The sequence below is a fragment of the Typha latifolia genome, chromosome 8 (genome assembly GCF_019914945.1).
Source record: "Typha latifolia isolate L0001 chromosome 8, TyphaL0001v2, whole genome shotgun sequence".
Classification (NCBI taxonomy): domain Eukaryota; kingdom Viridiplantae; phylum Streptophyta; class Magnoliopsida; order Poales; family Typhaceae; genus Typha; species Typha latifolia.
This window is the reverse complement of record NC_133093.1, coordinates 13045524-13059151: the sequence shown is the minus strand read 5'-3', so window position 1 is coordinate 13059151 and position 13628 is coordinate 13045524. Positions and strand designations below refer to the sequence as shown.

Sequence of the window (13628 nt, the reverse complement as noted above, 5' to 3'; positions counted from 1 at the left end):
TTGTTTGGAAAATAATGAAATCGAATTGATATTTATCTAATCTTGTTGTCCATAACGAGGTAAGAATTTATCTCATTACCAACCAACTGGACGATATCTTTTCTATGATTATTGAGGTCATGTGTTCAATTCTAACGACAAATAATATTATGAATAAATTATTTTGTGGTTTTATTTGACTCAGTTAATGACTCGACAGTGCGGTTAGCTTCAAGGAGCAGTTCGGCAACGCAATAACTTGAAGCAGGTCTCAGCTACATTTGGTTCGAATCAATTGTTCAACGACGCACATGACTTAAAGCTTAGACTAGGCAGCTTACTATATTGACTAAAAACTTAATAGGGTTTAAGTGTTTTTGTATCTATGAAGAGGTTAGACCTTTTGTTCAATCTATATCTAGCCTTCGGGGTCGTGAATAATCACACAAAAAACTATTTATTTCATTAAGCTTTAATTTAAGAGTTGGTTTTAAGATTTATAAAAGTTAAATGGTAAATGAATATCATCCAAACCCATAAATCTAATGAAATTAATTAAAATCTGATTTTAGAAATTGAAATGAAACGAATTTCAAATCAATTAAATTCCACCAGTTTGAGGATTTCAAAATCCAAACTGTAAACAGTTTAATATATATATATATATATATATATATAACCATCCCGCAATGTCCGTATTAGGCAATGGGCTACTAATTTCCAATTTTCCCGGGGAAATGCCTTGTTCCTCTTGAAAGTGATGGAATCCAATCCTTCGCATCCCAAAACGACCATTTCTGTCCACAAGACATTGGTCTCCGCTGAGAGTTACAACCATGTAAAAGATTGGTTCTTGTGCAGAGTTCACTCCCAAGCTAATCCTCGATGGGTGCTGCTTCTACGATTTCGACCCTCCCAATTCTCTTCGCTAGCAGCTGCCCCAGATTACTACCCAGAAAGCAATCGATTCTTCTTCTACGATCCCAAGAGGCCACTCCGCAGAGATCCATTTCATCCCAATTCACATCGAATGGAGGAAGAGCTAGCTCGGTTCCTATTAGATTTCTTGGAGCCAGATTGGGTTTTGGGCACAATGGCAATGATGCTTCCAGGCGTAATAGTCTAATTCCAGTCAGATCCACAGGCGCGCAAGATGGCCTTGCTACATTTCGATTTCCCAGCGTGAGTGCGATTGATTCATCCTTCGAATACTTCGTAGTGGTTTGATTCTGAGAAATGGGTGTGTTATAGGTCGTTCAAATCTTGCATCTGGTGGTGTCTCTTGGGATAATCCTTGCAGCGGATAAGCTTCTCAAGCAGGCGTTCGTAGCGGCATCTATTAAGTTTCCAAGTGCACTTTTTGGGATGTTCTGCGTGTTCTCCGTGCTGACCATCTTCGATTCTGTCGCCCCGTCGATCGCGACGGGCTTTATGAACTTTTTCGAGCCGGCGACGTTGTTCATCCAGAGGTGGCTTCCATTGTTTTACGTTCCTTCGTTGGTAGTTTTGCCCCTTGCAGTGAGGGATGTCCCTGCAGCATCAGGGCTCAAGATTTGCATAATCATAGGTATGTGTTCCCTTTTGATTGTCCTGCTACTGTTGTCGAAGCTAACATGAATGTGGTAATTTGTGCGCACAAATTGTATGAAGAAATGCCAGAGGTAGTTTCTTAAAGCAATTTATGTTATTTATTTTTTCAAAGCAATTTATGTTGGTCATGTGTTTTCAATCTGATAACTAACTTGTTTTCTTCATCTTGTTTCTCTAGTTGGTGGCTGGTTGGCTTCACTCACTGTTGCAGGATATACAGCCATCACTGTGAGAAGAATTGTGAAGACTGAGATGATACCGGCTGAGCCCATGACAAAGCCTTCCCCATTTACAGCAGTGGAACTTTGGGCTTGGACTGCTATCTTCCTTTCATCTTTTGCCGTTGCATTCGTTTACCCAACAGCACTTGGTACAAGTGCACGAACGTGCCTCCCTTTCCTACTTGCTGCCACAGTCTTGGGCTACATGTTTGGTTCTGGGTAATATGCTTGTTACACCTTTCAATAACACAACATATTTTGCAATTGCATATCTGTGACAGTCTAATTTTCCTTGTGTGCCTTCAGGTTACCATCTGATGTCAAAAAAGTGTTCCATCCAATCATTTGCTGTGCATTTTCTGCAGATGTGGCAGCAGTAGCATATGGGTATTTCTCACGATCTGGAACGGATGCTGTTCTAGGTTTATAGCCTATCTCTTGACATTATGTCTGAAATTTTTGTTATTTCTTCTTTTATGGATGCGCATTTGATCTGTTTTCGTGCAGAAAGATTTAGATGAATATGGCATAGCATAGAATTTCAATTTTACTCTCATTCAACTAAAACAGGCAACCAGTTAACATAGCTCTAGCTAGGATCTAAGACTTGGGATTTCACAAATATGCTTGCTAATGAATGCCATGATGCCATCTGAACATGAAGATACAGTCTATAATATATTCTTAGTTTTGTGATACACTAATTTAGACTTGTTAAGTTTTTGATATAGGACGTCTTAAAATAAATCTTTCTGCAGGTAACTATCTCACTAAAGCGTCATCAAATCCTGGAGCTGGTGATATTCTGATGGGTTTTCTGGGATCTGTTATCATATCATTTGCTTTTTCAATGTTCAAACAGAGAAAGGTTACTGCTCCATTCCTAGAGAAACTTGTTACAAGTGATTTTTTGGTTTCATTAAATTACATGCTAGAGCAAGATCTTATGTAGGAAATATGGTGGACTATCATGCCTAAACGATACCTTTGATTATTCTTGGCTCTATTAGCTTGTGAAGAGGCATGCTGCAGAGATTTTCTCATCAGTCATCATTGCGGCCATTTTCTCCTTGTACTCAACTGCTTTTATAGGGCGAGTCATCGGACTAGAGCCAACATTAACTATATCAATTTTACCAAGGTGTATAACTGTGGCACTTGCCTTGAGCATAGTGTCCTTCTTCGAAGGTATGTCCTGCTACTCACTCTATAAGGCTTTTGCTTCCCAAGTATCTGCATTATCATATTCTACATAAAAGAAAGATCGTGATAGATGCTTAAAAGTGAGCATGTACCATTTGTTCGTCAACATCACCAGATGAAGATGAAATTCTTGCTTGTCTCACCTTCATTTTGGTTGTAGGAGCAATTGAGATTAATATAAGCTAAAAGTATTTCAGATGAGTTGAACGAATCCGGTAGATATTAGTCCACCAGTACTATGGGAGTTATTTGTCAAGTTCAGGTTGGAAGCGCTGTGAGGAAGAAGACAACATGAATATGAGAAAAGACACAATTGCCCTCAAACAATAGAGAACATAACCTCAAATACAGCAGAATATAGTAAATCTAGTCTGTGAACAATTCATCCTACTCAACACTTCTTTTTATGTTTTCCTTCGTACTTCCTCCACAATAAATATTAAGACTGTTTTATGTCATCTAATTATTCAAGTACTTGTGTGATACATTATCCTTTGTGTGGTTTAGGTGTAAACTCATCTCTTACGGCTGCTGTGGTTGTCCTCACTGGTCTTATTGGTGCAAACTTTGTCCAAGCAGTAATGGATAAACTTCGTCTGAATGACCCTATTGCTCGCGGTGTAGCAACGGCATCCAGGTACCTCCTCAAACTAACATGATTTACAACTCTGGCATGCCTATGAGATCACCTTTTATATCTGAGGCTCTATATGCTTCTTACTCAGTGCTCATGGACTGGGGACTGCTGCATTGTCAGCAAAGGAACCTGAGGCTCTTCCATTTTGTGCTATTGCTTATGCTCTCACTGGAATATTCGGTTCGCTGATTTGCTCCGTTCCTGCCGTGAGGCAAAGCTTGCTGCTGATAGCTGGGTAAAGCTCTTGCTTACTTTGCTTCAACTTAACTTTTGCCTTTTTTTGGATCATAATTCTACTCTGCACTTGCTTGTAACCTGCAAACATGGCGGAAGTTCCATTGAATCTGCCATACATTAAAGGGGCCAACTCCTTTGTTCTTTAAATTATCGTACAACTTCCTTATCTGTATAGTTTTTTTTATTCCCCTTCTTTCGATAAAACCCCGGTGATGAATCTTTTATAAAAAAAAGCAGCAATTCAAATTTCGTTTTGCATAAAATATGCCTTCGAGGAGCGAAAATTGGCAATGCAACTGATAGATACTAGTATTTACTTTCTTTTTTAAAAAAATATTTAAAAATCTTTAGAGGAGGAGATTCGCTGTATTTTAGAATGCAGGAATCTACTGCATTGAGGCTACTTACTTATGAGTACCTGACATGTTTTGGAGCCAATCCGACTGTGCCAGCCAAGTGCCAGGTAGCATAACTAGCTTGAAGCAGGATATTCCTGCAGCGATGCCGCAGAGGATCCATTCTTGAGCTGTGGGTATTTTTTATTTTTTTCTTCACCTGTGGGTAGAATAGTTAGACCGTCAAAAGTTAAAACATCACTATATATATATATATATATAGATAGATCTCTGACACCAATAAAGAGAGATAGAGAGTGTGTGTGTGTGTGTGTGTGTGTGTGAGTGAGTGGGAACAGAGAGTAAAGCAGAGAGAGAGAGAGAGAGAGAGAGAGAGAGAGAGAGAGAGAGGCATAGTTGAACTTTAATCAGAGAGATGAGGAAGGAGAGAATGGGAGTAGGCATGGGCCTCAACCTCCTCCTCCTCTTAGCCATGGTAGCCACCAACATCCTCTCCCTCTACCATCTCTCCTCCACTCGCTTCTCCTCCTCATCCCACCTTCCTTCTCCCCACCTCTCCGACGCCGACGACCATGACGTCCCCGACCACCTCCTCCGCCAACTCCACACCATCCGCGCCACCATCTCCCACCTCACCCATCTCCATTCCCCACCCACCACCACCACCACCTCCTCCTCCTCCAAAGCATCTCCACCTCCTCCACCTGAGCTCCTCCTCTACTCCCGTCTCTCTCCCATCGCCTCCGCCTGCTCCGACAACCCCGACCTCCTCCGCCGCTTCATGTCTTACACCCCTTTCTCCCTCTGCCCCGACGACCTCCACTCCGTCGCAGAACCCCTCCTTCTCCGCGGCTGCCACCCTCTCCCTCGCCGCCGCTGCTTCTCCCCGACCCCACCTAAACCTCCCTCCTCCCCTCTCCCCTCCCATCCATTCTCTCCTCTCCCCGACTCCGCCGTCCTCTGGCCCTCCTCCCATTGCCGCTCCTTCTCCTGCCTCCCCTCCTCCCTCGGCTTCGATCTCCTCAAAACCGAGTCCCTCCGCTTCATGTCCGCTAGATCCAACCTCGATCTCACCCTCCCCCACCTTCTCCTCCTCGCCCGATCATCCGGCGCTGCCCCGATCCGCCTCGCCCTCGACGTCGGCGGCGCGACCGGCACCCTAGCCGCCCGCCTCCGCCTCCTCGCCAACGCCACCGTCATCACCACCACCATGGATCTCGGCGCCCCCTACTCCGAGGCAACCGCCCTCCGAGGCCTCGTCCCGCTCCACGCGCCGCTGCAGCAGCGGTTTCCGGTCCACGACGGGGTACTCGATCTCGTCCGGACCGGCCACGCCGTGAACCGGTGGATTCCGGCACCGTCAATGGAGTTCCTGATCTACGATGCCGATAGGGTTTTAAGGCCGGGGGGGTTGTTGTGGGTGGACCACTTCTTCTGCAAAGGAGTGGATCTGGATCCCGTTTATGCCCCCATGATTAACCGGCTCGGGTACCGGATAATTAAATGGGCCGTCGGGAATAAGACCGATAGTGGTGGGGTTAAGAACGGGGAGGTGTATCTCACCGCGTTGCTCCAGAAGCCGTTTGCCGCCAAGGCCGCGTGATCAGAGGGGGTATCGGAAGGCGCAGATCTTCTTGTTTTATTCTTCTTGATCTCTACGACGGATACTGCTGTAGTCGGTAGATGATTTTTTTATTTTATTTTCTTCTTTTTGGCTAAATTAAAGGCGTAATAAAAAGCATGTTAAGGAGTCACGCTGCTTCCTCGATCGTTGTATTTATTTAAATGTTGCTTTTCTTGAGGTTTTTATTGGGCGAACTAGAAATCCTAGTGGTTTGCCACCAGATTACGTTGTGGGCGACAGCTGGGCAGTACTCCCTTGTACTAATTGCTACAAAAGGAATCAGTTGTAACAAAGGAGCACTTCAATGGTAAGCTCGTGAAGACAACTGTGATACGATGAAACGAGTCGTTCCTGCGTCCTTTTCCCATCTCTCTTTTCGTTCGGGGTCAAGAAAGAAGAAGGATGTTTTCTGCCGAGAAAAAGTGATCCATATTTAATGCTAAACTTTAAACTCGGGAAAAAAAAACCCTTTTATTTTAATCAACTGAGAATTATTGCATTGCCTAGAAAAAGTGATCCATATTTTCCATTCTTGCATGAATTCCTGTGTAATGACATGATAATCAGCACAAAGGAAAATAAATAGTAAATTAGTAATAGATTTGTAGCTGCCAAAACTCCCGATATAACATCTGAGTTTACAGAGAGAAGTTAAAAAAGAAATACAGAAAGATAAATACATCTCTCACAATCATGATCACCTAAAGGTGGTAAAGTTCAAAAACAAGACAATTCGGACTGGAAGACCGCATATCTACTTGTACACAGCCTTCTCAGTAACTGTTCATATTCCTACTTTACATGATCTCGAGGGCATCAGACCCGATTTTAACTTATGTCATATAACTGCCTCTGGAAGATCTAAAAGTGTATTGTTTGATCTCAGCATTACCGGATAAACCAGTAACAAACAAAATGTGTGGATTTCGTCAGAAACGACAATGAAATAATCTGACTTCCACAAGTTTTCAGAGAAATAATCAACCTCCACAATTAATCTTCATCATCTGAATTTGCAAAGGTAATCTTTGTGGACTTGGGAGCATCTGCTGTTATTTCTTTGAAATGCGCTCCATAAAGTTTTGATTCCTGCAGGAGAAACAGTATATTACAAAGTAAAGAGGATGAATTTTAGGTTAAGATCTTAGTAAACATCAATTCAGTCACCAGAGTTACTAAAGGACAATGGCAGCACGTGGAAGTAAATCTTACTCTAAAATTTGGATCATACAGAGCTACATATACTACCTCAAGCACAACCAATGATAAAAGGTCAGCAGATGGAATGAAAGCTTAGTTTAAAGCATGATCATCCTGATGGCATGTTACCCTGAATTGTAAATTCTGTCGCTATATGCTAGGAATTAACATTTAAGCATGTTTTGTAAAATGCAATCTCCCTAGGGAATTTGTCCCCCTCTTCCTTGTGATTATTATTTTTTTTTTCTAGTAGGATAACTACCATGAAGCTCTCGAAGACTTGGAAAGACTAGTGCATAATACAAACCTTCTTCTCTTTGGCAAATTTATCCTACTCTCAATTGCTAAAACAAGACTTGGAAAGACTAGCCACATCAGTAGCAATCTGCAATTGCTAAAACAAGATCGAAGCTTTTCTCACTCTAACTAAACAATGGAACATGTGGAATACAATTGCTAAAATACAAACCTTCTTCTTCACATGGGTTCCAAATTTTGTGAGGGAAGCAGGAACAGTCTGCCCAGCTTCTCGCAAAACATTGACAAGTTCTCCAGCAAGGCCCTGTTTGTTCCCAAAACAGAATTATCCTCATGTTTAGACTTGTGTGCTTCAATCAAAAAGCTACGCCTTGCGAGAATTTTACTACCTTATTTTCCTGAGTGAAGAAGGTATGAGCAACCCCCTTTTTACCAGCACGGCCTGTTCTCCCAATCCTGTGGACATAATCCTCAGTGGTCAGAGGAAAGCTATAATTTATCACCACTTCAACATCAGGAATATCAAGTCCTCGAGAAGCCACATCAGTAGCAATCTGCAAATTTTGACAAGAATTTAATTTGAAAAAAAAATCAGTGTAAGGAGAGAAGAATTGACAGTGTGGCTGACACACTATTCTATGTATAAACACTTAACCAAAGAACAGAATGATAAGCGAGCATATAACTCACCATCAAAGGGCATGTTCCCTCTTTAAATAGTGATAAAGACTTAGTTCGATCATGTTGAGCTTTGTCACCGTGCACAGAAACAACCTTCCAGCCCCTTCAAACCAGGATGAATGGTTTAGATCTTATCAACAGCATAAAATGAAGCAAAATCATACAAATTGGATCAGCTAAAAGATAATAGTGTATATCAAAAGACTACCTTCTCTGAAGCATTGTTTCAACACGAGCAGCTTCCTTCTTGTACAATACAAAAACTAAAACCCTATTTCTGGGCCAAAAAAAGGGAAAACAATATCAGTCAACGAATCATAGAATATAGTTAAGAAACAAGAAGTCCATCATTTTTCTTACAATGTTACAAGTTACGACATGAGTGCACATATCCATTGATATTTTTCCTCCTAGTCTAATACTTCTAGTGACTTTGCATATCTAAAGATAACAATTGGCCCCACTACAAATGCCTCTTAGGTTAGGTAATTCTGGTATGCATTCATGACGTTAGAAGCAAAGTATACCAAATGAGGCAAGTGACCGAATAAATGCAGCAGAAATCAGGAAAAAAAAAACTTTAGAATCTACCTTTGGGATTGGTGATACTTTTCTAGCAAAGCAACTAATCGTGAATCGCGTGCCCTATCATCCAAAACCTACAAATCAGCACAAACTCATCAGTGGTATGCAAGTGCAACAGTAGAAAAGTTGTTAATAACATTACCATGCTTTAACCTGAACAAGCACATACCTCTACAATTTGCATGACATCATGATTAGCTGCAAGATCTTCCGATCCAATAACCACCTGAAATTTACAGTTATTTAAAAAAATAGCAAAAGGAAGCCAGAAGTGTTTTTATGAAAAGTCAAAGGATGAGGAACACCTTAACCGGGTTCGGATCCATGAATTCTTGAGCAAGCAGGTGAACAGCAAGAGGCCATGTTGCACTGAACATTACCATCTGGCGCACTGAGCAGCAGAAACGATTGTTATACATGATACAAAATAAAGTAATGTGCTTAAATGAATGGTGTTCTCCACTTATGGCACCTTCTACTTGGATTGAGTCACTCAATCCCCCTTCCTAAACTAATGCACTTTTCATCCCCACTGAATATATTTAAACCAGTAAATATTGTAGTACAAATTTGCCAAAGAAAAGATGCACAAATACTCCATTACTAGACAAGTACCCATAAACCTATCTAACTGATGGAAAAGGACATTTCAAAATTTTAAATATGCATTTGATACCAGTACTACCAATCAACAACCTCAATTCATCATCAAAGCACAAGAATCATATGTGATACCAACAATCAGATGGAAAAGGAAGTATCATTACATGAGGCTCCCAAAATGAAGAGCATAGCATCACATTTAGTTACACACAAAAAAAGTACTTTTCTAGCATGGCATGCTTAACTTATATGCAAGTAATAACAGTTGGGGACAGTAGCAAACCAGAGCATGTCTGGCTTAATATGGACCGAACTTCAGGTTCAAAACCCATGTCAAGCATTCGATCTGCTTCATCAAGAACCTACAGAAATTGCAAAGTGCAAATGTAGTTTAAAGTCTGATTCAGCTACTTTTCTGAAAGAAACAAATGCATTTTTCATAAATAATTCCATTATAGAAGTGAAAAGTGCGCATGACTGTTTTAAACTGAAGCAAGAAAATAGCAACCCATGTGTCCCAAAACATGATATATCATGGCCTTGCAAAAGAACACTTCTCTTAAAAGATGTGTCTATAAAATTCAATGTGGGAAAAAGAAAAATGGACCTTCACCTGAGACTTTAATAGTACCAACTGAACCTCATTAGCAAAACTCATTGATCAAGGCCAAATCTAGCAAGCTTTGGCCCAATTTTTCCTTCTAGGGGTTAAAATTGAAACCAAAACTTCGAACCACATAAAAATCATCTCTCCAGGATATTAGGCAAGTACAAGTAGAGGTAATTCAGGATAGATTCCAATCATCAACTTGATACATGCCAACTATCAAAGATCCTGACCACTTAGTTTAGAGCAAAATCTTATCAAGTGTCAGTATGCAATTGTTCTTCTCTACTAATGTACATGTTGAGCTTTAGAAGTGACACATTGAAGGAACCATCAAAGGATCAAGAAATGCAAGCGGGGAGCATTAAAAAAATTGTCAATATTTTCCATTATATTAGTTTGTTGCCTTCAAGATAACTCAATGTAGGGATCCATTGTTATTACTCATGTAACAGGGAAAAGAAAGCCCAATTAGAAATGCAGCAGAAGACATCTGCTGTAAATAGTATCTCTTGTGGTTTCTACAAAAGTATGCTGATTGTGCAATACTTTGGTTCTCAATAACTTCTAATTAAGGGAACATTAACAAGAGAAGACCAAAAGGCGGATTTGCAAAGAAAAAGTTAGCTCACCACAAAAGAAACCTCATTGAGATTGCAAATGCCCATTTCAATCAGATCTTTCATGCGTCCAGGTGTCCCAATAACTATGTCCTGCAAAGCACAAAATTTCAACAAAGACTTAAGGTGAGACAACCAGCGTTTGTGGTGATAGTCTAGAAAATAATGGTTTCTTCACTTTGCAAACTATTTATATAACCAGTAATATGCAAGGACTTCTAAGCAGAAACCCTAGAGATAAAGGTTTATTGTTCATATCCATTGTTAGAGAATACCAGATACACATATGTACCTTCAATTCAACAACAGCTCTAAAATGCCATAGGCCAGTTATGCCCAACTTAGAGTCTGAGGAATGTCAGAGCGTCATTATTATCTCTGAAGAAAATAAAATCTATAAACTATAAACCATGAGGTTCTGGCAAATAAATCAGGATGATTCATCAAATAGTACTACATGAAGTCACCATACCAGAGTATGGTGCAGCATATGCAAAAGTTTAAGAGCCTAAATTATATTAGTTTCTGAGATTGCCTAAAGCATAGAAACCAATACTATGTGGCAACCAATAGAAAACATTTCATAAGACAATGGTACGATACATAACCAACAAGAGATAGAAAATCTACGATAGTCTTTCCAGATATCAACAGATAAACGATTGACAGAATTATCCTATTGAGTTCCAAAAGGTGCAGTAGTTAAGGGACATCACCAGAAATTGGGTACAAAAAGTCCAAGTATGTCAGGCCCAGATAGTTATATCAAAACCGAATGCTTCAACTTCCACAGAACAAGACATTCACACTTCTAATAATAAAGAGAATCCAATAGGCAATGATAGAAAGCTAGCAATATGATAACAAAATATCTTAACTATTAGTTGCCTAATTAGGCACTCATCACATGGTAAGTGCAACAAGAAACCTTAATTTGGCAGAACTTAACTGTATTATATGCATGTACTAAGGATTAAGTTACATAATGTATGTTTTTATGTCACATAATTATATACTCACAGATTGCAGAAATTTTATTTTAATATATGTTACTAAAGGAGTTGACTACATGCAGTCACATGAAAGTAACAGCTGAACCAATAAAATAATTTTCTGAGAACAACTAAGCATGATACAAAGAGCAAAAGGTATTTGCAAGTGACTCACAACTCCAGATTTCAGAGAAGAAATTTGCGGCCCTTTGGAAGTCCCCCCATATAAACAAACTGATTTTATACCGCAAGCAGACCCAGCTTCACTCAGAACCTCTGCAATCTGAAACCATAATGAGAATTGCACTATTGAACCACATCTAGAACCCTCAAATACATTTCATGAATCATGTGAACAACATCCAGAAAATCAAATCTGACATATAGAACTAATCCAAAACAAACATAACAGCACTTACCTGTTGTGCTAGCTCCCTGGTAGGTGAGAGTACAAGGCATCTGGGAACTGCTTTCTTTGATGCTTTCTTGTTACTCTTCTTCAGGATATGCATGAGTGCTGGGACGCCAAATGCAATGGTTTTCCCTAGCACAAACAACAATATGAAGTTAGTGCATTATATAACAGAATCCTAATTTTCACGCTTACAAACCATAAAGAAGAGCTAAATTACTTTCCATGCTCTCACATATCAGCAGCATGCGTATAGAAATGTTAATAAGCGCTTTCTGAATCCATAATAAAAGACTAGAAACTAGCATTAAGTTCAATCTTTTATTGAAACCAGGTGTATTTTAACGACTAGTATTATAACAGACACCTGACCAATTAAGACACAGATATATGAAGGAAAACCATATTAAAAGAATGAAAATTTAAACATTAAATACGAGTAGGTGAGTAATAAGAAGCAAAGGACCAAACCGATGAATCAAAATACGAGGTTACCGGATCCAGTTGCAGCAATTCCAATAAAGTCCCGTCCATCCAAGAGGTACGGCCAAGCATGCGCCTGAATCGGCGATGGCTTACTAAAACTTTTGCAGCAATCAAGAACCTCTGCAGGAAGCCTGGACTCAGCAAACGAACCCAAGGCCGCATACTTTGGATCTTCCGAATTATTCCCCGATACAACCACAGCGTTACTTCCTTCCAATTTGCCCTTCTCCACCCCTCCTTTCTTCCCGTCCTCCTCTTCTTGCTCCGCGTTGTTCGTTTCGTCAATGGCATCGTACTTCTTCTTCTTCTTCTTCTCCTCCTTGGATCCATCGAGATCGACATCGGATTGCTTCTTGTCCTTCTTTTTCTTTCTTTTCTTCGGCTCTTCGTGTCCGTTCTCGGTAGACTGTAGGTTTAAGTTTTCTTCCGCGACTTGATCTCCGTTCACGGATTCCAAGCTCCTGCTCCTCTTCTTCTCCTTCTTCTTGGTGCTATTCGTCTTCTCCTGGTTCTCGGAGATTTCTAGGGTTTCTGGTTCGCCATAAGGGGACGCGCGCGCTCCGAGCTTGCGACCCATCGTGAGATCGAGAGGCGAACCAGAGAAGAAGAGGGAGGAGGAGGAAGAGGTGGAGTTAGTTTTCTAGGGCTTTGGAGGTGGGGTTTTGGACATGGGATAGGCACGTGAGGGCAGACAACGAAGCCTGTGGTTGGCCTTTATAGCGGCCATATTGGGTCGGATTCGGTCGTAGAGCTGTACCTTGATCCGTTTATCTTTCTCTAATAGAACCACAATAAGCTAGATAGCATTCAGCTAAACGAGTAAGTGAAGAAACGATGATAACTAATTTCCTCAGTAAGCCCACAAGACAAGGCAAAGCTCTATAGAAGAAACTCAACCCCAACCCTACTAGAATTAGTCTGGTTGAAAGTTCATTCCAACTTAGTTTTTAATGAAAACCTTAATTTTTGATATATTTAAGGGCCAAGGTTAATAAACTCAATTTGATGAAGGTAACCCATAGATCGATTTTAGGAGTGTCTTAACCTTTAGGATGAGGTCTCCACACCCAAATGTTCAAACCTTTTATGAAGCAAAAGATGGATCTCAAAGAGGTGGAAAACCTTATCCCCATCCCAGACCCGAATTGAAAAAAGATTTGGTGCAGTCTTATGAATCTTGCAACAGATATATATATTAAGGTAGGTGGGCCACTTAGAAAGAGTTAGTATAATGTTAGAAAGAAAGAGTTATCGGACTTAAATAAGCCTCTTTAGAAATCGGTAAGGGTCTATTTTGACTAGCGTCAGTTGAGGTATCATAAGTCACCTAAAAAATA

General features: G+C 40.4%; 3 protein-coding genes across 3 annotated transcripts; 2 read left to right on the top strand and 1 right to left on the bottom strand.

The window, feature by feature from the left end:
• The first annotated feature begins 728 nt into the window (after positions 1-728).
• On the top strand, positions 729-4014 carry LOC140794257 (plastidal glycolate/glycerate translocator 1, chloroplastic). The gene is made up of 8 exons (XM_073146205.1): positions 729-1161; positions 1231-1546; positions 1748-2009; positions 2097-2212; positions 2549-2658; positions 2801-2978; positions 3501-3630; positions 3719-4014. Exons 1-8 carry the CDS (start codon positions 865-867, stop codon positions 3867-3869), a joined length of 1560 nt encoding a protein of 519 aa, XP_073002306.1. The 5' UTR covers positions 729-864; the 3' UTR covers positions 3870-4014.
• A 394-nt stretch (positions 4015-4408) lies between these two features.
• LOC140794258 (probable methyltransferase At1g29790) lies at positions 4409-5977 on the top strand. Its single transcript, XM_073146206.1, has one exon. The coding sequence runs from the start codon at positions 4639-4641 to the stop codon at positions 5824-5826; it is 1188 nt and encodes a 395-aa protein (XP_073002307.1). The 5' UTR covers positions 4409-4638; the 3' UTR covers positions 5827-5977.
• A 449-nt stretch (positions 5978-6426) lies between these two features.
• Positions 6427-13416, bottom strand: LOC140794256 (DEAD-box ATP-dependent RNA helicase 5). Its single transcript, XM_073146204.1, has 13 exons — positions 12301-13416; positions 11813-11937; positions 11569-11676; positions 10414-10494; positions 9458-9536; positions 8877-8962; positions 8741-8797; positions 8578-8645; positions 8195-8263; positions 7996-8089; positions 7695-7859; positions 7517-7609; positions 6427-6936 (listed from the first exon to the last, which is right to left on the bottom strand). The coding sequence occupies exons 1-13, from the start codon at positions 12866-12868 to the stop codon at positions 6841-6843; spliced, it is 1689 nt and encodes a 562-aa protein (XP_073002305.1). The 5' UTR covers positions 12869-13416; the 3' UTR covers positions 6427-6840.
• Positions 13417-13628: the final 212 nt, after the last annotated feature.

Bases quoted from the DNA above. Each gene is read 5' to 3' on its own strand.
- LOC140794257 (XM_073146205.1), top strand. From the start codon at position 865: ATGGGTGCTGCTTCTACGATTTCGACCCTCCCAATTCTCTTCGCTAGC. The intron at 1,162-1,230 runs GTGAGTGCGATT...GGTGTGTTATAG, and splicing joins CTACATTTCGATTTCCCAGC to GTCGTTCAAATCTTGCATCT. The intron at 3,631-3,718 runs GTACCTCCTCAA...CTTCTTACTCAG, and splicing joins GGTGTAGCAACGGCATCCAG to TGCTCATGGACTGGGGACTG.
- LOC140794258 (XM_073146206.1), top strand. From the start codon at position 4,639: ATGAGGAAGGAGAGAATGGGAGTAGGCATGGGCCTCAACCTCCTCCTC.
- LOC140794256 (XM_073146204.1), bottom strand. From the start codon at position 12,868: ATGGGTCGCAAGCTCGGAGCGCGCGCGTCCCCTTATGGCGAACCAGAA. The intron at 8,798-8,876 runs GTGTTCCTCATC...TGTAAATTTCAG, and splicing joins TGGATCCGAACCCGGTTAAG to GTGGTTATTGGATCGGAAGA. The intron at 7,610-7,694 runs GTAGTAAAATTC...GGGAACAAACAG, and splicing joins TCTTCACTCAGGAAAATAAG to GGCCTTGCTGGAGAACTTGT.